General features: G+C 45.0%; 4 protein-coding genes across 25 annotated transcripts; 2 read left to right on the forward strand and 2 right to left on the reverse strand.

The window, feature by feature from the left end:
• Positions 1-84: 84 nt before the first annotated feature.
• Positions 85-2,372, reverse strand: LOC113464683 (exopolyphosphatase prune). Of its 2 annotated transcripts, none has more exons than XM_026815824.1 (6): positions 2,320-2,372; positions 1,373-1,614; positions 1,009-1,280; positions 694-938; positions 446-604; positions 85-357 (listed from the first exon to the last, which is right to left on the reverse strand). In XM_026815824.1, exons 2-6 carry the CDS (start codon positions 1,576-1,578, stop codon positions 178-180), a joined length of 1,062 nt encoding a protein of 353 aa, XP_026671625.1. In that variant the 5' UTR covers positions 1,579-1,614; positions 2,320-2,372; the 3' UTR covers positions 85-177. The 2 variants fall into 2 exon arrangements, with proteins under 2 accessions (XP_026671625.1, XP_026671621.1); XM_026815820.1 differs by lacking the exon at positions 2,320-2,372 and adding an exon at positions 1,873-2,209.
• On the forward strand, positions 2,213-10,805 carry LOC108627548 (type II inositol 3,4-bisphosphate 4-phosphatase). 17 transcript variants are annotated; one of them, XM_026815764.1, is made up of 20 exons: positions 2,232-2,667; positions 2,768-2,893; positions 3,502-3,686; positions 4,210-4,302; positions 5,052-5,207; positions 5,415-5,615; positions 5,694-5,848; positions 5,929-6,101; positions 6,193-6,334; positions 6,403-6,517; positions 6,585-6,678; positions 6,761-6,921; positions 6,993-7,176; positions 7,238-7,791; positions 7,852-8,451; positions 8,528-8,793; positions 8,895-9,118; positions 9,235-9,557; positions 9,660-9,930; positions 10,007-10,805. In XM_026815764.1, exons 3-20 carry the CDS (start codon positions 3,569-3,571, stop codon positions 10,137-10,139), a joined length of 3,963 nt encoding a protein of 1,320 aa, XP_026671565.1. In that variant the 5' UTR covers positions 2,232-2,667; positions 2,768-2,893; positions 3,502-3,568; the 3' UTR covers positions 10,140-10,805. The 17 variants fall into 17 exon arrangements, with proteins under 17 accessions (XP_026671523.1, XP_026671531.1, XP_026671541.1 ...); XM_026815722.1 differs by having other exon boundaries at positions 2,213-2,515; positions 7,238-8,451; XM_026815723.1 differs by having other exon boundaries at positions 2,232-2,671; positions 7,238-8,451.
• A 184-nt stretch (positions 10,806-10,989) lies between these two features.
• LOC108627542 (protein scabrous) lies at positions 10,990-14,020 on the forward strand. The gene is made up of 3 exons (XM_018028835.2): positions 10,990-11,501; positions 11,590-11,932; positions 12,313-14,020. Exons 1-3 carry the CDS (start codon positions 11,272-11,274, stop codon positions 13,810-13,812), a joined length of 2,073 nt encoding a protein of 690 aa, XP_017884324.1. The 5' UTR covers positions 10,990-11,271; the 3' UTR covers positions 13,813-14,020.
• Positions 14,021-14,111: 91 nt separating this feature from the next.
• On the reverse strand, positions 14,112-22,538 carry bma (SCY1-like protein bma). Of its 5 annotated transcripts, none has more exons than XM_026815800.1 (18): positions 21,852-22,538; positions 20,476-20,801; positions 20,263-20,397; positions 19,967-20,194; positions 19,792-19,912; positions 19,626-19,712; positions 19,366-19,511; positions 19,144-19,274; positions 18,946-19,060; positions 18,724-18,869; positions 18,511-18,664; positions 18,182-18,428; positions 17,951-18,119; positions 17,587-17,786; positions 17,454-17,513; positions 17,130-17,374; positions 16,777-17,048; positions 14,112-16,284 (listed from the first exon to the last, which is right to left on the reverse strand). In XM_026815800.1, exons 2-17 carry the CDS (start codon positions 20,626-20,628, stop codon positions 16,791-16,793), a joined length of 2,595 nt encoding a protein of 864 aa, XP_026671601.1. In that variant the 5' UTR covers positions 20,629-20,801; positions 21,852-22,538; the 3' UTR covers positions 14,112-16,284; positions 16,777-16,790. The 5 variants fall into 5 exon arrangements, with proteins under 5 accessions (XP_026671601.1, XP_026671597.1, XP_017884459.1 ...); XM_026815796.1 differs by having other exon boundaries at positions 20,476-20,879; XM_018028970.2 differs by having other exon boundaries at positions 20,476-22,538.
• Between the last annotated feature and the right edge of the window lie 932 nt (positions 22,539-23,470).

Raw genomic sequence — 23,470 nt, forward strand, 5'->3', positions numbered from 1 at the left:
CTACACGCGTCTCGTCGCATGCATGCATTTATTCCAGTAGGCAAGAGAACGGAGGGACAAAGCATAATGTACGAATCAAGAGTATAACATTTATCAAATTTACGTTTTATTCTATTAAAACTGGTTTTGTAAGACAAAGGAAAAAGGAGGAAAATCCTATCGGTCGTGTACCGTTTCTCAGCAGCGACATTCCGTAGAGACAACGTTTCGAATTATTGGTAAAATTTGTTTTCTCGTCGCACGTAAATTTCCTTGCGTGTACAAATGCAGACTATACTTTCCGCTCTCATTTCGGATTGTTCTGGCCAAAGTTAACTCGAGACACGGCTGCGTGGACGTCGTCAGAGCTTCTATTATCTGTCGGCGGGAAGAAAATCGTTACGATCAAAACCGCGAGAAGCATTGGCTTACATATATAGGACTGTTGCGTGCGAGCCTTCGATACCTTCTCTCCCAGTGGATCGGTAGTCAAAGAAAAGACAGCGATGTCTCGCGACAGAGTTCCAGAAAACAGTATCAATCCTATCACAACGGCGACCGTGCTGTTTCCATTTTCGGTAAATCTCTCGAGACTGTTCAAACTATCTGGTAGATCGAGAAAGTCCTGCGAAAATGTACAATGCTCCAGGAATCGTTTCGTTACGTTTGAAGAAGCGTAAATGTTGTGAAAAGCATAAATGTGGATGTGCGTACTTGTACCAACATAGGTAATCCGGCGATTGGTACACGATTCGTTACTTTCAAATCTCTGATCAAGAGATCGTCGGCAGTCAATTCGCTAACATCGGCTTTCGCCTCGACGATAGCGTTAAACACTTGGTTCCTATCGGAAACGGATCGGTCGTCGATTTTTTCCAGCTGTTCGATGATTTTTACGTCGTCGGAAGTGGCACGATCCGCTTCTTTCGAGAAATTGCACGTGTCGATCACGATGGGTCCTGTGTTTCAAGGTCAGTTCGGCTATATGGATCCATGACCCGGAAGAGAATTACCATTTGGTTTACTTGCCTCGCAAAAGACTCGAAACTTGCGAGTCTATCGCTTCCGGATGCTTGTCGAATAAATCTCGCGCGATCAAAGTCGCGCAGCTACCCACACCCTGTATGCGAACCTCTATGCCAGGCCAAGGCCATCGTTCATCCCTTGGTCTATGATCGATTACTTTTACCACGGACTTTGCCAGATGGGCGTCTTTGTCCGGAAGACTGTGATGGTCCACGAGTACCAATTCTAATTCGGTGTCCTCGTTATTTTGTAGACTTGTCAGATCTATTTGATCTCTACATATCGCAATGTTATCTTTTATCTATTTAGCATTGTAGTAGCGCGTATTGAACGACGCGGCGCGTTTCATCGTCGGAGATAGACTTACCGAAACGTTAACATGTCGAAAGTTATATTGTGTAGCTTTAAGAAAAACGTTACTTCCGTCTTTATGCGATACTCTCTTTCGCGTATGTTCATTATCGGAATCACCGCGAGATCCGTACTTTTGTTTTTAACTCCGTCCAAGTATTCAGAAAGTGCTTGAACTAAGGTCGACACAGCAGAATCTAAATCGCAAGTTTCGTTACCCATAACGACGCGGACTCTTTTATAAGCGGATAAATTCGACTGAAATAACGTGCAAATTAAAATTAAATTATTCTTTCGAATGCATACGTATGACGCGATTACGTTTATTTTTTATACGACGACTTCTTCGAGTGATCTACGCGTGTATTTACTTACACGCATGCATGTAAATGCAAACTACTTGTATGGATAAGAATAAAAAAGGTTACGATACATGGAGCATTGAAATTGTCGGAAAATGAACGTATATCGCGAACGTTCAATTCCGGTCCCGAAAATTGGAATGAAATAGTATACCAAGGCTGTCTTCGATGCGGATAGGAATGATTCCATGTTGTTTATAATCGTTTGGTACACCGGTTCACCAGATTATATCGTAATCACATATGTACAATCTACTTCAAAAATATTGTCGGAGCTAACTTCACGTTATGTATCCCACATACGATTACTAGTATTATAGGTGTATTATTGTGAATTATAAATGTGTATTACTTGTTACTTATCAAATTTATAATACGTAAATGTGTGATGCACAAATATGCATTTGATAGTGTATATATACTGTGTATTATTGAAATTAGACAAAACATCGATCGTGCGAGAAATCATTGAAGGAGACTGTGTGTATTGTGTATAGCACCTCTAAATCTAGTAGTCTAGTCCTAGTTTTAGTCAGACCTCTAAGAGTCAGACAGTAGAGTAGTATAAACGGAAGCGAGCAAGGCAAGAGAAAATAAGTACAAGAAAGCGACAGAGCGACGGTCCATGTGTAGCCTGTGTAGGTGATCACCAACGTCACCATTCATCACTATCACCACATCACTAGTGATGACTGGGTCTGGGCGCCTTGGTGACTGGTGACAGTGACAGTGACAGTAGTGTACGTAGTGTGCGAGAGTGATGTCCGCGGTCATTTGCTCCATCATTCCGATAATCGGTATTGCTAGTTGTACGATACGAGACACAGTGCACGTTTTAGTTTCTGTTCCCTCGACATTTGTTACCTTAATCTAGTCTATCGATGTAGCATCGTGCATGTAACACAAATACTTAACCGCGAGCATGTATCTTTTATCGTTACGTGCATAAGTAGGTATTTTGTCATGCTACGTACAAATGAATATGCACGAAAGTGTCGTAATGCGTAAGTTTGATTAGCGGATTAGTGTAACCTTAGCTGTTTCGGTAGTGATCGACGGCGGGAACTCGACATGCGTTCGACGAGGCGAATTACCATGAGAAAACGAAGCGTTTTGGAACTAATAGCGGTAGCTTCTGAAAGGACATCGAAGAATGCTTTTATCGTCAAAGTGCGGTACGTCTAGACGTGGGATACACATACACACGCATGTACACCGACCATATTTTCTATTTGTATTTAACTTAGCGTCGATCCTCTTTTCTTTCTGTATCTTTATCGTTATCATTAGATGTTTATTGCTCGAAAAATGCGGTAGTCGCGATCTTCTAACGTTTAAAAAATGTCTGATACCGAAGATGAGATAGAATGTGTACGTCAAACGAGAATCCAATGCGGCGATGGAATGATTTAGACTATTTAGAGTTTAGAGCGAGATGATTGACACTAAATGATTTTGAAGGAGATCTTTAATGGAAATGCGAGAACGAGGAACGGGATTAAAAAATCATGATCGCGAATCGCGAACAGTCGCAAGTATCGCGAGTATGCGTACGAAAGAAAGGGAATACGGAGCATAGGTTAGAAAGTCTGAATGTTTGGCGTATTTGACCGAGATCGCATCAATCTCGTTTAAATTTCTTTTCGTTCGTTTTGCTCGTTCTCGATCTATTTCCTACCGATCCAATTGACACATAGGACGTACGTCGGATACGAGAATAGACAGAGAGGAGATGCGGCGATACGGATCGCTGTTAACTCGATCAACCTATTCTGTTTGACAGATAAGAACGAAGAAGAATACTTGATCACGGACAACGTGGGTGTTCTCGTGGACGGTTGTCATTCGCGATGCGATTCAACAAGCAGGAACTGTTGACTCTGGCTACACAACCTTCGCAGAAATTCGAGAAAGAGGGTATATTGTATGTACGCGAACGACAAGAAGGATTCTTTCGTAGAACCGAGAGTGAGTGATTAAATTCAACCCTACGATCTACCCAGATATGTATATCTTATTGTTAGAAACGATGATCGCGCGAACGACCAAAAGATCTATATAGCGTACTAGCGTACTTGCATTTGTACTTATTACGTATCGTATTTCGCTATTCCGATCGAAGCATGTTTTTCTTATTCGAATTGTATATGGTTGACCCTTGATCTTTGAAAATCCTCATCCCTATGTATGTTTGTATGTTGCATTTTACTTAACAGGCTGAACATGACTCGTACCATATACCGATACTTAGCCATATTTATCTTTTAATTAGTAGATCTCTCGCAAACGTCATTCGATTCCCTTATTAAATATATATTTTCCTCGTAACGCTGAGCACGCGTCGGGCATGCCTCCGAATGTGCGATGAGCGACTATAGAATGAAATCCGCAAACACCTGGAATCCATAACATACCGTTCAAACGTGTGCAACGCACGATGCCCGTTACGGCCGCACTAAAGGCTACCTGTAGCTACGTATATCATTTTCAGGTACAGGTAAAAAATCTGACAACAAATGTCAAAAGGGAAAAACACATAAGACACTGCGAGACTTCAGTTGCGTTACAGCCAGTACGAGTAAAGGTATAGCCGAGTTATTTTTTGTTAACTTTCCACTCGCACTGACCTAATGTGCCGCCTACCTTCATATCTCTTTATTCTTGTTTAATCCTTTCCATCGCGATTAACACGCTTGTTCGATGGCAACGCATTTCGGCGGCGTGCAAACTTACTGATTCGTTATTCATAGAAAGAATCCGTTTACCTTCATTACGAGAAAGAATGCGTACATAGTTGTTGTTGTCATCACATGTACAGGGTTCGCCTATATAGTGCCATACGGTAAATTACTTTCGCCGTTCCTCGATGATACTTACGCTTTACCTAAAATTTTCTTTTTCGCTATCAACTCCGTATTGTACGTACGCAGTTGTATTCATATGTATTAGACTTTAGACGATAAAGCATGAGAGACAGTATGTATGTACAATGAATATTGTGTGCGTTTGTCCTTGAATGAAATTTTATAACTTTTCATGGGTACTTCATAAATTTGTACACGTAGGTAAATTACATGCTCGCTTAAAATTGGTGGATGCTTATATAAGTCGTTTTTCCAATTCTTCAGTTGTTTGCACGTACATATGTAATACGCAAAATCTAAAACAGAAAATTAATCGTAAGTATGGATTTTGTACGTAGGTAGTTGTATGCATGCGATTCGCTAAGTACATGACATTTGTTGCCTGCTCATCGATGTTCTTTCATTCTTCTCTGATAATCGACGTACGTTGAAAAATGACATCAGGTTGTTGTTGTTCTTTGTTGGATAGTAAGTTTGGAGAGATGGTGCAGATTGCGGGGGAACCTGTTGTTTTATTTCAAATCGCGGGAGCAATGGTCGGAGCCTCTAGGCGTGATAATTCTCGAGCAATGTTTCGTGCGCGTAGAACAACCAAGCAATCAGATTCCTTATGGATTCAGTATAGGTAAGGATCAAGAATGTGCATAGGTAGAGAGTAAATAATAAGACAGAGGAGAAGCAAAAGAAGGGAAAAGACGGCGCGGCGAGGCGAGGCGAGGCGAGGCGAGAGTAGATCAGGCTAGGCTAATAATTGTAAGCTGCACGAGGCTAAGCAAGGCAAGGCAAGGCAAGAAAAGGATAAAGAGAAAAAGGGCAACGTGTTTTGTTGCAGTTTTCGAAGGAGGTTTGTTCCAAGCTTTGGGTGCGAATTCGGCCGAGGAGAGGGACAGTTGGTTGCAAGCTCTGCAACTTGCCAGCTACGAATGCATGCGAAGCCAATTGCTGGCGTTGCAACAACGTATAGAGGCGTTCAGCGGACACAAGCACGACACGGATATCCAAATGCTGCGACTACAGCGCGGAATTTCGACAGGTTCTTTCATCAAGTTTCCGTTCGATCCCCTCAATGGATGTACCTTCCAAGTATCGTGAGCGCGATCATTCTCTTCAGACCCTGCCGAGATACCGATGTGCGAGATATCCTTGGCGTGCGACAATCTCCTCTGTGATGGTCATGGTCGACCACCCAACCCGGTTTTAGAGGTGGACGTGCAGGCGAAGAATTCGAAAACCTGGATCAAGTACGCGCGAACCGAGGTGGTCGAGGTAACAGAACGAAGGACGCGTCAGGCACTGCGCTGTGTCTTTTTAGCTCAATGAAATTATACCCAATTTCATCCGAACAGCGAAGCAGTAATCCTGGTTTCTTGACAACCGTGAGCTTCCGCGCCAGCGACGGTTTGACGACGGAGACCAAAGCGAGGATAACCGCGTTCGACGTTAGAGAACGCGTGAGCCAGACGGCGACGCCAATCGGAAGCGCGATCGTAACGTTGAACGCGGTTCAAGATACACCCAGGTGATTGTATCAAACAGAATCGAAACTCGTGTTCTGCGTTTCGCGATTCTTCTCGGCTTACCAACTTTGTACGATTGAACTGTATCTTCAGGCTGAGGATACCGTTGAAGTCAGCGAAAACGGTCACCGTTGGTTTTTTAACGATTAACGTTTGGAATCTGGAAGCGGAGGACCGAGGGAACAGCACCGAGAGCACTCCGTCGAAGGATCCTCCCGCCGGCGGGAATCAACAGGTATCGATAATATCGGCAATGCCTTCTCTTCCGATTTCGCTAGCTAGTTGTTCGCTTCTCTCGTCTAGGTCCTCTCGCATAGGCGATCGCAGTCATTACCACCCAGATTGGGAACGAAAATCAAGTTGCCGCATCAGGGACAACTGAAACTTCTCTTCGCTAATCCGTATATACAAACTTACAGGTATCGATGCGCGATTAAGGTCGTGGTTCGGCCAGTCTCGGTTATCGGATGTTTGTCGTCCTCCTCGTTTCAGATTTCACTCCGGTTTGGGCGGAGATATCTGCGTGCATGAGATCATGGCGGAAAGTAAACTTTGCTTCCAATTCCCGCAGCACTTACTGTACGTAAAATTTCACTGAATTCGGTGTGACAACAAGGAGAGAGAGGCTCTCTTTAAAAAAGAAATTGTTCCATGCCCGCAGTGCAATCTGGATCCAAGAAGAGAAGGAATTACTTCAGGAAGTGGCTGGTATGGGTGAACTGAGAGAACCCTGGCACACCAAGCAAGTCGAATTGCTGGACCGCCATCTTCACCTGTTGCATCTTTACTCGCAAGCCAAAGAGAACTTGTCACAATTTAAAGGTAACCAACCGTCGGCTGAACTGGCGCAAAACGATGCAATGGTAACGAACAACGGTACGAAACGGTTGCAGGTTCATACATCAAGCGGTCATCGCGTAGAAACGATAGAACTCTCGAATTCGCGCCTATCAACTTGCATCTCCAACGAATGTGGGTTCACAACGACACATTGAATAAGTGCGGATTTTACGATTTCATCACCGTTGGGGCGTTCACCGCGCACTCGCACAAAAGCAAAAACGGAGGACTGATTAGGTATGCAAGGAGAATAATTACGCGATATGTCGATAAATCAGACTGACAGGATATATTTCAGGTTGTTACAAGCACTGAAGGAATCACCAACGCGTACCAATCAATTATATCAAGGGACGTCAAAGATAACAATGGCGCACGATGCGATTCAAGCGATAAAACAATTGCGGCGAGACGTCGTTGACGCGATGCGCGCGTTGATGAAACTCGCCAAGGAGAAACAGACCAGCGGAATGCTGCCCATCTGCGAGGATATGATCACCAAGACCAGAATACTGCTCAGTCTTTGGGATCCAGGCTTGGTAGAAGAGGCGTTAACGTTCTTGGAAGAGTTTAAAGTAGCTAAACTACACGAAACGGCGAACGACACTTCTCTTAGTTTAGATTTTAAAACAAACCAGTCGCTGTCTCCTTTCAAGAGGATTACGCAACAGTTAAATTTCGATTTGAAGAGCCCGGATTTGGACGATTTTGTTACGCCTGATACTCCGGAGTGTGCGCTAAAAGATCTCTGGATGAAAGAGAGCGAAAGGAACGGTTATGTGGCTCCGTTTTCATTGAGAAAAGATTCGAACACGATTATGAGCAACGATAACAATAAGGACAAGGATAACGGTAACAGTAACGATGGAGAGGTAACGGCCAATGACGAGGATAATTTTGTCATATTTCCAGACGTCGAGAATGATGTCGTTGACAGCATCGATTCCGAAACGAAAGGCTGCGCAGACAAAAATAGGAAAACAAACGAGAACGAGAACGGAAATGATAGCGGTTTCAGTGCTTCCGACGATCGCGAAATCGTACAGGAGAAGGAAGATGAAATCAAAAGCGACATCGATCCGTGCAAAAGATTTCTAGACACTCAGAAAATGTGCAATTCACCTTCTGCAAATTATTACAAGCCTACTGACGAACCCGAACCCTGGGATTTGACTCAACTGAACATCGAAGCGAGTGTAATGTGCTTGGTGTCGAAGGTAAAATTTCTCTGCGGAAGGTGTAGCAGTCCGGCTGTCAGACTCAGGAGCAGAAACGTCGTGGGGAGATCGCAAAGTTTGAAGGGATCGGTTTCGAACATTCGGAAAAAGACTGGTCAAGTAGTGACGATCCAACCGAAGAACGAAGCAAAGAACGAAGCAAAGAACGAAGAGTCGAGTAAACTACTCGACAATGTTGATTATCGTCGAGAGAGTTCCGCGGCGATAATCGCTCGACAGCAATCGAGTCCAGGTTCGGAGAAGACGACGCCGGCTCTCTCTAAAGCCAAAGAAGGTGATACGATTCAATAATAGAAATCGTGCAGCAATACGTGTACGCGTACTAAATTGTAACTCGGTTTCGATCGCAGTGTGTCAAGCCGTCGATTCGATGACGAGGGTGATCAAAAGCAATTCCGGGCAGAGGAACAAGTTTACTGAGGGCCTCGATTTTGCCTCGATCGTCGATTGGACAAGCGAGCTTAGACCCAGCATGAAGAAATTGCGGCAAGCGATGGACGGATTGTTGAAAACCGCTAGATTAACGCATTCAGTGTTTAGGGTGCAGGAAGACTCGAAAATGGCTCAACGCGTTTGCAATGTTCGCTATAGGCGAGACGTATGTTTTAGTCAGGCGGTAAGTCGTCAAGTTCCGGCTATCTCTTTTCTATGATGGCCCAATAAAATATTTGGTCCGATTTGTCGAATACGTGGTCAACGCGTTCATCGATTTTTCAGTTGACCAGCGTGGTGACGGGACTGATGGCGAAACTCTGGTGCCAAAGGCCCGATCCTATGTTTCTGTTGATCTTAACTACTCTTGGTCCTCTGATCTCGTTCGAGGGGCTTCTCAGCTATTACGGAGACGAGATAGACATGTGGGGAGATATGATCGTGGCGGTAGAGGATATGCATACGGTCACTTTTACATTGACCAGATGCGGTATTCAACCGAGTAGCAAGTGAGCAATCGTGTCATGTCTTTCAGTGCTTACAATCTTCGTATCGAAATTGTTGCACACGCGTGAGGGAAAATTAAGTGTTTACAATTAGATTGACGCGCGTGTACGTGTTTCAGGTTCGAAGAAAATCGAAACGCACCATTTCAACTACCGCTACCGAGGGTGGTCGGATCTCGGTCGGCGTTAACAGTGATACTTCCGGTACCGGATGCGATTTACTCTCTGTTGCCTCTGGTCCCATCTTCCAGACAAACAATCTCCTTCAACGTCACTCCCGTCTTCTTCAATGTCGGTATCAACGAAATGGCTTCTCTCGCGGAAAGTTTGGGGACTACGAAACCGCAAGAGAAGAGCAACTTGGATAATTTCGAGAGGCTGAACGAATATTATTTGCGGTTCAAAAAGCTTAATCTGCCAACGGAAACTTCCTCGACTCGACGTAAGTGTGTTTCTCTCAATTCTCGTCTCCTTGGTATATTTAGGAAGAGGAAACTTTTTCTTAAACACGTAAATTCTCGTATTCACACTGACGCGTGATCAGCAGTTGGTGCGAGGTCTCCGCTCGGTCAATCGTTGGCGGAACTAATGGTGAATCTAAAGACTAGCGTCCAAGCAAAAGTAAGCAAGAACGTCGAAATCTTGCAACTGTCATCGCAGATTTGTCGAAGGATGCGCGGTTTGAGATTCACCAGCTGCAAAAGTGCCAAGGATCGTACAGCGATGTCGATAACATTGGAGCAAGTGAACATATTGACCGCCGAGTATCACTTGGCGGAACACGAATACGTGAAAGCGCTCGACTGCATGCGAAGGTTGATCATCATTTTTCTCCACCGTATAAATTTCTTACCGAATTAATTTATTAGTCTCTCGTTTACCTGAATCCAGCGAAGGGTGCCGACGAGAGAACACCTGGAAGAACATCGGAATTCGAAAATACGCTTTCAATAGTCTACAGATACTGACGTTTCCGAAGTTATATCGTCCGCCAACTGGAACCTACGGATCGGCGCAAACTTAAAACGAATATTATTAGACTTTTCGCAATTTCGCCAACCTGAATAGATGATCGTTTCGATATGGATATGAACGATCGGACGTGAGAAGAAGGGAAGAACGATTTCTCTTATAAATAGTATGTAAATATGTGATGCGATTAGATAGAATGCGAGTGCATTCTGCTATGGAAACGAAAGAGAGTGCCATTTTATTACTATTATTACTAGTACTACTACTATCATTACTACTACTACTACTACTATTACTACTACTACTACTTACAATTATCACTATTTAAGAACCTTACTATTCTAATCGTCATTATTAACATTGTTGGTCGCTCGTTACTTATTAACATTGTTGGTCGCTCGTTACTTATTACAGGGATCGTAAAATATCGAAGGATGTATTTTGATTATTTCTGTATATAGAATTTTATTATGGACGAGACGACGACGCCGAGGCCAAGTTTCATCGATATAAACGCGTAACGTGCCAATTATTGTATCATTGTTATTTATTAGGAGACGAATATACTTAATGAATAAGTAAATACTTTGTGCCAAGCACGCGGCAATCAAAGCATTCCCGAGACCGATCGTTTATTACATTGGAAACAAAAAACTTGAGATTCGGACCGAAGTATGAATTGTACAATATTTCAAATAAATTATTATCTGGACATGCAGACTTGCGTAAGTATTTATTTTTTCTTTCACTTTACGAATTCCTCTTGTTCGTTGGTCGGTGCGTGATTCGTGAATCGTGTATCATGCATGTCGGTCGCAGTGGAACGCGTATGGAATCTGTGGAGGGGATAAAACAGGGTAAATGGGATGAAGGGGATACAGGTAGGGCGCACGGGGCAGGGGACAGGGGACAATGCAGGCGAGCGAACACCTGCTCTTTCCTACCCCGAGCCGAACCTCTTATGGTTTATGGAAAGGGCGATATAAAACTAAGAGGAAGGTTGTGTCGGACGGGCCAGTGAGTTTCCGGTGTTTGACTCTAGTGCGTATCGAGCCTCGTTCGAACCAGTCGAATTTCGCGATTCGAAATTGTGCCCGTATTCCCGGTAGAAAAACGGATAAACTTTTTATGGGCGGCCGTAGATCGTTTCCCATTATACGAACGGACGAAACGAAAGTGTAACAATGAATAAGAAAAGCTGGTTATCGTTATGGATACTCTTCGTGGCCCTTACTTGGATAGAAATTCGCGGCGACGAAAGTATCGATGACGCGATAAGATCGTTGCGCGAACAGGTGAACGCTTTGTTGGAGCATCGGCAGCAGGATTACAACGCTCTCGAAGAAAGTTTGAAGCGCGCGATGGAGAAGAATACGGAGCTGTTCGTCCTCAAGAACGAGGTCAAGCAGCTGAGGTAATACGAAGTGAATTGCAATTTTCTATTTTCGTTGGTTTCACGGAATCTTTTATCATGTTTGTTCGTTCGTCCGTTCGTTCGTTAGGAAAGAGATTATTTCGATGCGCGGCGGCGGAAACGGAAACGAGGCGAAGAACGAGAGGCTGCGAGTTAGATGGCTAGGAAGCGCGGTCACGGAACTTCAAGGAGAAGTTGCCCAAGTACTTCGTAGCAGAAACGCAAGCGAGGAACTCGCGGAGAGGTCTAGGCTGAAGGGCGAGATGAGTCTGTTGAAAGGAGACGTTGCAGCTGTCGATAGAGAAATTCGAAATGTCGGCGGCAGAATAGCCAAGATCGAGGCGATCCTCGGAACGATTCGCGTTGACATCCTTGCGGTGAAGGAACGCTTCGGTTTGCTGTCTCGCACCTGCGCTGATATCACCAGTCAGGTATAACGCCGAAACTTTTTTTTTTGCACGTTCCTTCAATCCCTACCATACGCCGAGTTATACCATACTTTCTCCATAGTTTGCATTTTGTTCTTTTCATCGTCGTCGTCCCGTTCATCTCGTCGTTCGTATATCCACCTGCCCATCTCTCTGTCGCGCATCTGCCTTCCTTGGATCCCCGCCCCCTCTCCGCCTCCCTCATCCTCTTATGCCCGTTACGTTCGGGCAACACCTGCGACTCGCTGTCCGGTTCACGTGGCGCGGTATTTCGCAGCTGTTCAACGTTTCGGCGTATTCTTTCTTCCACATCTACATATAATTTTCTACACGTTTTCGTTCGCGTTTAACATAACAGAAATGTATCTACGATCGAATTTCAGTTGAGCTCGGTTCAGATCGAGGTAAAATCTCTCGGATGCAATTCGTCTTCAAGAAGCGGGATGAATTCGGTGAATTCGGCACGAGCAGAAGAAACGAAGGCGGAAGATGAACTTACGGGAAGGGACGGTGGGGGAGGAAGAGCCGGAGGAGGAACAACGAGAAGAACGGTAGCAGGAGCAGTCGATCGTGAGATCGTTGCAGCTGACGCAGAGCATGATTCGATGCTGCGACACGGATCGGCGAGAAGACGCGGATACGCCGGCAGACGAAACGAGGCTCGGCGAACGCGGCTCGAAGATCGACTGAGAAGCATCGAACGGAAAATCTCTTTGACCTCGCAGAGACTGGAAAAACGTATCGCCGCAAACGAGAATCAAGAGTGGTCGAATTTAAACAAACGCATGAAGAATTTGGAGAAAGGACAAGCCGTGCTGATCAGAGAGATATCGAATATTAGCGAAAACGCGATTTTAACGTCGAGCATCGGCGAATCGATCGACTCGCGGCTGATCAAATCATTGAGAAGCCTCGAGGAGATCGTACAGAGGAACGCGTCGGTGATGAAACAGGAATTGCTACGGTTTGATGTGAACGTCGCGCGGAAGGCAGCTGAGCTCTCGTTGACCAGAGAAGAACTAGGCAATTTGCGTCGCACGGTGCAAGCGCTCAGCGTGACTACGTCCAAGTTGCAAGAGAGATGCGATAGCCAGCAGGAGATTTTCCATCGGTCGAACGGGACCGGGTACCCGATCGGAGCCATGTCTCCTCATTCAAATCCGTTGCAGACCAGGTACTCGTCGTCGTCGTCGTCGCTGTCGAACCTGGAGCAACTCGAGGATAGGTATCACCTAATTGGGAACGATCTGATCGGAGGCGACTATTGCAGCGAGCAGCGAACGAGCGAAATCGAACCGACGACGGTCGGGCTGAGGTTGTTCGAACCGGCGAAAGGCAGTAGACCGATGTTGATCTTCTGTCGCGAAGGTTGGATCGTGATCGCGCGTCGCATCGACGGGAGTCTGGATTTCGATCGCAGCTGGGACGAATACTCTCTCGGTTTCGGTTCCCCGGTGACAGAGTATTGGATCGGAAACGAGATTCTCCACGAGCTTACACGCGACAATTGCTCCAGCCTTCGAATCGACATGCTGGACATTTACGGAGAACGTTGGCGCGCGGAATATCGCGTGTTCACGGTCGACTCGGAGGAGAACGGTTACAGATTGCGCGTAGGCGAGTACACTGGGAACGCGACCGATGCCTTTTCCTATCAGAACGGAATGGCTTTCAGCACGAGAGACCGGGACATGGACGTCAGTCCGAGTAACTGCGCTCAAAATTATCACGGTGGATGGTGGTTCAGTCGTTGTCAACACGCAAACTTGAACGGCAAATATTCTCTGGGTTTGACGTGGTACCGATCCGACACAAACCGATGGATGTCGATCGCCTCCTCGGAGATGTCCATTCGTAGAAATTTCGACTGCCGATCGCGGTAGCGAACCGATCGATATAGCTCTCTCCCCCTTTCCCCCTTCGATACCAAAGATTTTTCATACTCGTTAATTTATATCCACGCGACGACGGTCAAACCATCGAACTACCATTCTTCGTTACCTCTGCGATCGTTTATTTTATTTTGCAAATCAGCAGCTGTTCACCTGCTGTGTTCTTTACTTTAATAAAACCGAGTCTGCCGAATCGAAACCGTTTACGTATTAATTATGGTGAAAGAAATAATCCTGTGGAATATTCATTTTTGGAAACGTTGCTTTTGAAGTAAATAGAAATTAGCGAATCTGCTTAGTGCCATCGTGTTTTATTATTCATATACATGATACGTAGTTGTATACACTCAACATACATACACACATACTTCGAAAAGAATACAGTAAATACATGTACACGCACGCACACTTAACCACTTTGCATTTAGGACATTTACGAAATATACATATATCTGTCTTTCGAGGGGAGTCAACAAAGTTTAAAGATTTAACATTGTACTTATATGTACTTATATTGACCATAGAACGGATTTGCGATAATTACGATACATACACGCACGTACGCATGTATGATATAGTACATAAATGGAAAATCTTTCGAAGCGTAATAGTTTAGGAAACATTTATCGGATAGACTCTATCTTCTTGATAGGACATCCATCGAGCTTATTTTTATGTATAGGGCACGTACGAGAAGGCCCCTGGTCGCCATAATTTTTTATAACGTGGTAAAATTCTATGACGGCCGAGATCTTCGGGATCTTTGACGCGTGTTACACGTAACGATAATGATAATAATAACAACGAGAACGAGAACAAGAAGAACGGTAAGAGAGAGAAGACCAGCGAATGCGAGCCTCAGAATTATGATCACGGTTCCGCGTTTACGTGCAGGGGTAAAATGAATTACGAACAAGTATTAAAAAATATGAGAAATCGACATTCCGCGCCATGATACGACAGTTATACGAACAGGAATTAGGAATCGCGCTTGGAACGGACGAGTCAACGTCGGCGCTCGAGCCGAAACGAGAAGTAGAATAAACAACGGGAGGACAACGATAATCATCAATAACGAGGAACGAAACGAGGCATGTGACGCTATCTTACTTTTACGTACTGGTTCGCGCGCGATAAAATTTATATTATATTTATATCTTGGTAACGATCTCTTGATAAATATCTTCTAGAATTTGAGAGAATGATTGTCAACTCGTGTGATTGTACGATAATTCGTGACAGGTACATAACGATGCGATAAAAGGTATAGGTAATTAGGTACGCTTGTATTTTGGAAAACGCTTAGCATCTTCGCGAGCTCGTCGCGTCTAATGATTGTCTACGATCGTTTAACGGTCATCCACGATTGTCCACGCAGTTTAATGCGATCAAATGTTTTTACGTCGACGCGCGTGCGAGAGGCCAACGTAAAATACTAGTGTACAGTGGCCGACGCAAACCGTAAGAACACTTAGTTTCCTTGCAGTGTCGCACGTCCATGAGACGCGATTATCTCGCGTTTGCACATTCGTACATATTTAACGCGTAATGTAATTAACAAATTGATGACACGTATACATATTTACGCGTTATCCAATTGAACGAGTAGCATCTTCTTCTGTTCGATTGTTAGATGAAGGACGATCGAGGAGCAAAAACGACGTCGGAACATAAATTAATTATTTGATATGTATGCGTGCATCGAAGTCGAAGAGCACCTGGTATAATCGTATAATAATAGTACAATATACGCGTGTATAGAATATTTTTAGTCGACCGTAAGTAAACTCGTATACATAAAAAATTGCATGTACATATAACGTCGACTGATTTATGCAACGCGTGAATCGACCGCGCGGTGCTTGCGGTTGCCGTAAAATTTCCATCTTTGCACATTTAGAAAAAGTAGGTATATCTACGTACAAGACTATATCGAGGAATTTTTTATGTCCGTTTCGCTCGAATCGAATCGTGAAACGGACACATCTCCGGAGGAAGAAATGGTCGATAGGAGTAGGTGATTCTTTCTCCCCCGCGTCCACACGGTATCACGTAAATTTTATAGACGCTTCTCATTTGTACGGATCGTGAAAGTGGCTCACTTTAAATTCCTGTTTCGAACGAAAAGAAAACCGGCTTATTGTTTATTTGGCGAAATCGCAGTTCTATCTCGTTTGATGAAGAAAACCCTCAAAAAAATATAAGACCCAAGATATCTTCCGTTGAAACGGGACATTTCTATCGACCATACCCGTAATCTTCCTCTGGACACGATAGGATAAGGTACATGCTCACCTTCGTCTTTCGCACTTTCCCATGGCGCGGAGTAGAAGGATATTTATAAAATTATTGGTTAATTGTCGACGCTCCGTTTCCTTTCTCTCGAGAAGGATCACCGGCGGACGGACGATCGGGCTTCTCTTCTCCAATTCAGGCGTCGAACTGTTTCTTTAAAAGTTGGAGCTGGAAGTAAATAAAAAGGCGAGCGTCGCGTTATGATCCTCGTTAACGCCGATCATGTTTCTACGCAATGATGCAACGGTAACAAAACCGGTCGATTCGAACCTCGAACGTCGTCCACACGTGGATTTCAGTTTAAAGTGATCGATGTCGAACAATATGAATCCGTGCGCGCAAGGCGGAGCGTACACAAATAGACACTTAAATGCTAGATCATACAAATAATAGGTCGAGTAGACATCGAGAGAAAGAGAGAGAGAGAGGAGAGAGAGAGAGGTGGGAGGCATAAACGGGATAAAGACGGGACAAGCGGGAAATAATATGGAATTTTGGTCGCTCCATGAATGCGCTGTATATAACGATTCGGAAAACGACGAGAGTTCGTATTTCGTATGAAAGATAGAAACGATAGCGTTTGGGCTTGTTCGCGTCTTTCGTGGTTCGTGTAATTCGAAAAAGAAAAGTTTCGTAGGATAAACTAGTGAATATCCTTACGCTGTAACGAAGGGTCAATGGGAAGACTGTCCCGGTAGCTGGAGTAATGGAGAGAGTGTTGGTGGTTGTGGTGGTGGTGGTGGTGGTCCATTCAGGTTGAGGCAGATGGAAGGTACTCTTACCATACTGTTGCAAATACCAGGCTGGAACAATCCGGTCCCTTGTTGCGAGGATGTCGAGGAAACTGATGGGCGCCTCGATCCCCGTATGCTGTTCATGCTCGAGCTAAACAAGTACGGCACGCTGCTGCTCGTAACCGGCATTCCTCCGCCCTAGCGACAAATCGATTATTCCGATTTTTCACGTTAGAATTTTGATATAGGACGGGTGATCGCGGAAAAAGTGAAACGAACAAACGATACCAAAGGAGGTGATAAATTGATACTGGATCCGCGTCGGTCTTGAGATCCGATGCTAGAATGTCGCCGAAACGGCAATCCATCACCGGGCGTTCCACCCGGGGAGCTCTCGCACGACGGAGCTATGCGAATTTTCGGCGTCGTCAAAGTATTGTCCGACAATCTTCTATTCGTGAAAGGGTTGGCGGTCACTCTTAAGAAGTTGTCGTTGCTCGTTGACGAGAACCATTGCATTATAGCTGACGCGAACCGAAAGAACATTAATTCGCGCCTCGATTTTGACTCGAGGCTTCCAAGCGTAAAGCATCGTTCGCTTACCTCCTCCCACGGAACCTCTCTTCGTCATGTTCTCGGCCGATGCCGTCGTCGACATCGAATCTACGGGGATGAAACGATCAAATTTTATCATTCTACCGCGTATACGTAAGTAACACTTATAATAGTTCAGTACTTAGGCTGTTCTTTCGAGCCATGTTTTCGGCTGAGAATGTTTTTCGCTGGTCGGTACGCAGAGTTGGTATGTTGAACTGCGCGATGTACATATTATCTGTACTCTGCTGATGCCGCAATCCCCGGCTCATGTATCTGTCCGAGAACCGATCCGGACTCGACAGCGACAAATTGTCCAGGTTCAGTTGATTTTTCTGGTATCTGTTCCCGTTCGGTTCGCGCAAATAAACGCAAAGAAAAACGCAACAAAACAGAACGACACGAAATGCGAGAGAAAAGACAGAAGACGATAGTTATTTAAGACGTTTCGTAATACAAGTAGCTTATTTTCTTACGATTAGTATTAATTCGATCAACAGTTTCACCTTTCTATATGGATAAGCATATCCTGCAATACTTTTAAAAGCGTCTCGAACTGTTCGAGGTTCAATCTAGGATTGATAGTCTGAGGTAGAAGAGAGGGCATAGCTCGAGTCACCATCCAGTTCACAGAGAGTCCATACTTTTTGTCCGTTAACATCAGCCTGTAAATCTCTGGAACGCAAGTTGTGGATCGAAAGACGAACGGCGTGGCGAGATCCGCTTACAATACTTACTCACGACTCGCACGACCACTTCCGGATCTTCAAATTTCACTTTGTACAACAACGGCAAGATACGATCGATGATTTCGTCTTTTTCCAATCGATTCAGAATGCAAGAAATCACGTTTATAAGTATCAGAGGATCCACCTTGTTTCGATCATTCTCGAATGCCTGAAGCAGTTTCGGCAGGACGACTTTCCGAACGGACATGTCATCGATGTAGTTGGATACGTTCGCTACGGCTACGAACGCCGCTGTCTGTGAATCGTCTTCGGTTCAGCTCACTCATGCTTATTCACCATTACCTTTTCTCCTTTTTTTTTACCTCGTACCTACGTACCTGCACTTGAACAGTAGAATTCTCAAAGGACATGTACAACATCGGAAGTACTTCGCCTTCCACGTACTCCCGCGGTGTTTTCTCCAGTATCAAATGCAAATTTTCCAACAGAGTTACTGTCCCTTGAATCGATTTGCGATTTGAAAAGAGCAACCTACGAACCATACGAGAGATGATAGGGAGAGCAGGGAGGAAGCGAGAGAAAGAACTTACTGTAACGATGGAAATATAATTTGATCGTATTCTTCCTGCGTGCTATGTTGCACGATGTAAAGCACCGGTTGCAGTACGGCTGATTGAACCTCTTGACTCTCCAATTCGATTTGCAAGTACGTCCAGATATGCTGATACCATAGTTTCTGCGCATTTCGTAGTTTATCGTTAGCGCAAATTACTACCGTTATGTAGACACTCTTAGGTACGCGAGTACATTACCTTATCTATATAAGGCAATATTCCCTTTAAAGTAGTCGTATAAAAATGAACCTTCTGCGAGACGTCCTTCATCTTGCTCAAGTCGAGAAATTGAAGCGCATGCACCAGCGGATCCCTGAAACAGAATGCGAGTAGACTGTAAATAAGACGAATCATCGCGCAAAAATCGTCCTGGATTTATCAGCCGAAATTACGTACTTAAAGTATTTGATCATGGCTAAAATTTGAGTAGTCGGCCTCTTCTCTGGATCAAGGTGCAAAAGCCGGGGGACGACTCCTGTCAGCGGTAGGGGAATTATATGCAGTATCGCGTCAACTTGATCCTTCAACTGTTCGAACGGAAGCGGTACGAGATTGAGACGGGGGAGGAAGAGGCAGACGAAAGAACAAGAGAAAAAGACGTCGCGTCAGCTTGCTCACGTTTTCCAGTTGTTTCGCATATTCGGAACAATTGTGATTCGCTTGAATCAGCGGCCGACCTTGATTGAAAATCGCGCATATCGTCATTCCGAAGCTGTACACGTCGCTGCAGAAACCACCCATTTTCTTCTGCTGTATTTCCGGTGCTGCAAGACAAGTATTTCGCTTTACGTTAACATCGATAGATGCGGTGCAAACGAAATACATACTGTACATATTAATTGCGCACGTATGCTAGGAAAGAAAGTCGTTGCTCTTACCCGTGTAATCGAGATTAGGTTGTGCCATTTTCGACATGCGATTCGTCCACGGCTGTAGTACTATCATTGGCGTTTCGTCCACTTTTTCTATGACGATCGGTACAAGATTACGTGTTTTGTAAGCTTTAACTAAGCTGTAACCGTAAACATAATGTCTCAAACTCACCCATGAATTCGAGTCCAGCCAATTTCCAAGTGCCTCTTTTGGTAATTATTATGCTCGCCGGACAGATGTTTCTATGAATTACTTTGGAAGTCCCGTGAAGGAAGAGCAGAGCCTCTGTGATCTGAGGAAGATCGAACCGTATACGTGGCCACTCGCGACCGATTAGCAAACTTACCTGCAGCAATCCGTATTTTATCTCGATGTCGAGTAAATCGTATTCTTTAACATAAGTGGTACGGTGACCGGCCGAGGAAGTCTGTTTGGTCGAATTACTCGACGTGTGACCGAGATTGTTCGCCTGTTGCTGTCGTTGCTCCTGATAGGCCAAAACGTTTGCGAGGCTGGCCAGAACCGGCTCCGAGGCGAACGCCAAACTGTCCGGACACTCTTCGACTTTGTATGCCTGAAAATATTCCGTATCGCGTACACGCATTCGCTTGCGACGACGCGACACGTCCTGCGTCATTTTACCTGCAGTATCTTCGGATGAGATATTTGTTCCATCTGTCGTACCCCATTTCTTAAAATTTCCGTCACGATCTCTTTCCTCTTCGGCTTGTGCAACTTTTCGACCGATCGTTTGTCGAAAACAAATATCGACACTTCCTAAAACCGAGGAAAGAACGAAACGAAACAGGATCTTTAATTTTCCTGATGAAGATTCGAGCGAGAGCCAAGATTTACCTTATGGTCCAGTTTGGTGTACGCATCGTAAATGCGCCAGGCGTGTTCGGGCCCTGCGGTGGCCAACTGTTTGCCGACCTCGTACAAATGTTGAAGAGGATTCGAGAGTAGAACGCTCGGTGTCGAGCTGCTGCTCTTCGATTTGGCAAACATAACGACGCTCTTCTCGTCCTCGTTGTCGATCGTTAGACGTCGCCGAGCTCGATGCTGCTCATCGATCGAGTCGGATCACTTTCGATCTTGATCTATCGGATGTACTTACAGCTATTATCGTCGCGCACTGTGCACTGTGCAGGTCACTTTTTTTTTTAGAACACGCGACGCACCTGTTTCATCGTTCGAATTATTAATAAACGTCCACGTGTTTAGTTACCATAAGAAATAACTACTCCCTGCTTCCTGCCCTAAATGCGTTTTCGGGCTCGCCAATTCGTTTCGCGGCTCTACCATCCTCCTTACGCAACTCCTTATCGATCGACTCGACCTCCTCGCACCTTCCTAGATATATCCCGCGTGTCCACGTACTTATCGTGCAGGACCAACCGCCGTCGTCGTCGCCGTGGTCGTTAGTAAGATCGGATCGATTGAAAATTCGAATGGGAAAAGTATTTATTTTTCCGCAAGAAAACGCGCTATCGTAGAAACGAGGCGCGACTAAAATAGAGAAAGACAACGTCCAGTACGGAAATTCGATGAGTGCGATGTCTACCTACGCATGTATCTTTTACCCTTTAACTAATTATACATGTACTATCGTTATAAAACGGTGTCGAGAAACGGATCGCGTCGAGGATTTGCGATCGATAAAAATGCTCGTACGCGAGACGTTCAAACACTCGTTGCTGGTCGTTTGATAAAAATTAAATAAGTTCATATTAATTGGTAACAGCGAACACTTCGTTTGCACTCGGACGAACATTCGGATAAGGGAGAAAGAGAAGGAAAAAGCCCTTGAGAGTTCTACGGTTGATCGAAGCTCGATGCACCCAATACGCACGTAATAATAGCGGTGCGAGCGAGCTCGATCGATTCGGATATAATTCGCGTATAGCCGGGCTAGCTAGTGGAAGCACCGGCCTAGCGGTTCGGACACCATAGACGTTCGTATCGGATAACACGTGAAATGATCGTAAATTGCATCCGAATACGTACACTAGCAGGTGTACAGTAGATGAAACCATACGTACGGATCGATCGAGAGACCGAAGGAGTCGCGAGGAAGGCGAAGATGTTACGATCGTCTATTTTTCATCGTCCTCTTCAATCAGAGGGTATCAGGGAGAGAAAAACGCAAAGAGGAAAAGGAGGCACGAATGAGTAAAAATCGTTCGAAAAGGCAGAAGAAGCGAACCCGAATGCTGCTGGGAATTGCTCACCTGTTGCCGACGACAACGGGAATCACTGAACGCTATAAGCATGAAGAAACCGAAAGAAGGGTAATGCGCGATGCGCGACAGCTTGGAGCACGCGCGCGTCGCTCGGGGACCCGCGAGGAATCCAAAGGAAGACGGTCACGGTCGAACACGATTGACACGCGATCGGCGCGATCACATCACCGACACTGCTCTCCGATCCGAAATCCGGTGCACGATCCTGCCGCCTATTTCCTGACTCGTTTCCCTTACGCTCACGTATCGCCGCGTGTTCCCTCCGATTGCACCCTCTTTCCATCCCAATCAACGATCTTGTCTCCTCGTTTCTTCCACCTCCGTCGCTTCCTGCTTAATCGAATCCATGCTTATCTTCTTCGCGGACCTCACCCTCTCGATCCGCTGACAACGTTGCGCCGTCTTCAATTTCGCTTCCGCTTTCAATTTCCTCTACGAATTATTACTATTCGCCCACCCTGGACCTCGCTTTCGTCCTCGTTCCGCGATGGTATCCTCGCCGCTCTTGATCCTAATCCCGTCGAGCGCGTCCGAGTATCATCGTCGCGTCGCGGTTTCGGCGTTTTCGGACAGAGAACGGAAGACGTCCGGCTCGCATCCGCTTCTGACCTCGTTCTTATCCTGGACGATAACGTGGTCGGGTGGACAGGTCGTACCCTTTAGAGCGAGAAAGGCGGAAGAAAAGAGAGAACAGCCGCATGCGCAGCTTTCGATCCCGGGCAGGGTATGGGTTTGGCCACGACCTCGACTCCGGCTTGGTTCCGGCTCCCAGGATGTAGGACTTCGCCTGGAAATTGTACCTATTCAGCTACGGGCAGCAGGTAGCTGCGGCCGCGGGTCGCCGGGGTTAGGGGTCAGGGGATGGCTCATATACGTGTACGTACACATCCGTATCGTACCGTACGTACCCCATACCTGCCCGTATCTATACGACGTGTGCGCAATAATATAAAATATTACGGGTTATACGCAATACTCGATATACATGTAAAGTTATAAGGTAGTATATTCTGAGCGAATCTAACGACAGTAGGACGAATATATTTTTAACGATATCGAGTTATTTAATATCAAGTTACATATTATAAATAAGTCGATAGTTGATGGATTGAAGCCATGATCGTTGCCTACGGTTCAGTTTCAGGGCTGCATCTCGAGGGTGTATTTAAGGATGTATTGGCTATATAGTCAGTACCAAAAGTTCATGTACCTTAGAAAAACGCATTTCCTATAATTAAAAATAGTGCATTCTTCTTCTAATTTCAATATTTAATGAGTTACATATGATTATTTGGCATTTTATTGATGTTGACAAAATCCGACCATAGAGTATTTATTTATTTGAAATAGATTTGACTACAAGACCGTCGAACAAGATCCAAACTTAACTTATCGCGCTTAATATTATATTACAATACTTGTGATCACTGTTATCAACGATAGTTGCAAATTTATTAAAAAGTTGTCAATCGTGAAGGAAAAGCAGCTATTATTCGCAACGCAGAAAAGTTTCTTTGGAAGAGCGCGTAAATCTTAAATTTTCCGCTATTAGGGCGCACAGTACAGTTCTAATTCGAAACAGTTTTCTACGTAGGACTGTATGAAGT

Source organism: Ceratina calcarata, unplaced genomic scaffold, assembly GCF_001652005.2.
Source record: "Ceratina calcarata isolate Rehan_Ccalc_2016 unplaced genomic scaffold, ASM165200v1 scaffold126.2, whole genome shotgun sequence".
In the NCBI taxonomy this organism is placed as follows: Eukaryota; Metazoa; Arthropoda; class Insecta; order Hymenoptera; family Apidae; genus Ceratina; species Ceratina calcarata.

Excerpts from the sequence above, each read along its gene's own strand:
- LOC108627548 (XM_026815722.1), top strand. The coding sequence starts at position 3,569 with ATGCGATTCAACAAGCAGGAACTGTTGACTCTGGCTACACAACCTTCG. Across the intron at positions 6,679-6,760 it reads CAATTCCCGCAGCACTTACT|TGCAATCTGGATCCAAGAAG; the intron begins GTACGTAAAATT and ends CCATGCCCGCAG. Across the intron at positions 9,119-9,234 it reads GGTATTCAACCGAGTAGCAA|GTTCGAAGAAAATCGAAACG; the intron begins GTGAGCAATCGT and ends TACGTGTTTCAG.
- LOC113464683 (XM_026815820.1), bottom strand. The coding sequence starts at position 1,908 with ATGGAATCATTCCTATCCGCATCGAAGACAGCCTTG. Across the intron at positions 1,615-1,872 it reads CCGCATCGAAGACAGCCTTG|TCGAATTTATCCGCTTATAA; the intron begins GTATACTATTTC and ends ACGTTATTTCAG. Across the intron at positions 605-693 it reads GATTACCTATGTTGGTACAA|GACTTTCTCGATCTACCAGA; the intron begins GTACGCACATCC and ends ACATTTTCGCAG.
- LOC108627542 (XM_018028835.2), top strand. The coding sequence starts at position 11,272 with ATGAATAAGAAAAGCTGGTTATCGTTATGGATACTCTTCGTGGCCCTT. Across the intron at positions 11,502-11,589 it reads AACGAGGTCAAGCAGCTGAG|GAAAGAGATTATTTCGATGC; the intron begins GTAATACGAAGT and ends TTCGTTCGTTAG. Across the intron at positions 11,933-12,312 it reads GCGCTGATATCACCAGTCAG|TTGAGCTCGGTTCAGATCGA; the intron begins GTATAACGCCGA and ends ATCGAATTTCAG.
- bma (XM_026815800.1), bottom strand. The coding sequence starts at position 20,628 with ATGTTTGCCAAATCGAAGAGCAGCAGCTCGACACCGAGCGTTCTACTC. Across the intron at positions 20,398-20,475 it reads ACACCAAACTGGACCATAAG|GAAGTGTCGATATTTGTTTT; the intron begins GTAAATCTTGGC and ends CCTCGGTTTTAG. Across the intron at positions 17,049-17,129 it reads CACCTCCTTTGGTATCGTTT|GGCGGAGGAATGCCGGTTAC; the intron begins GTTCGTTTCACT and ends ATTTGTCGCTAG.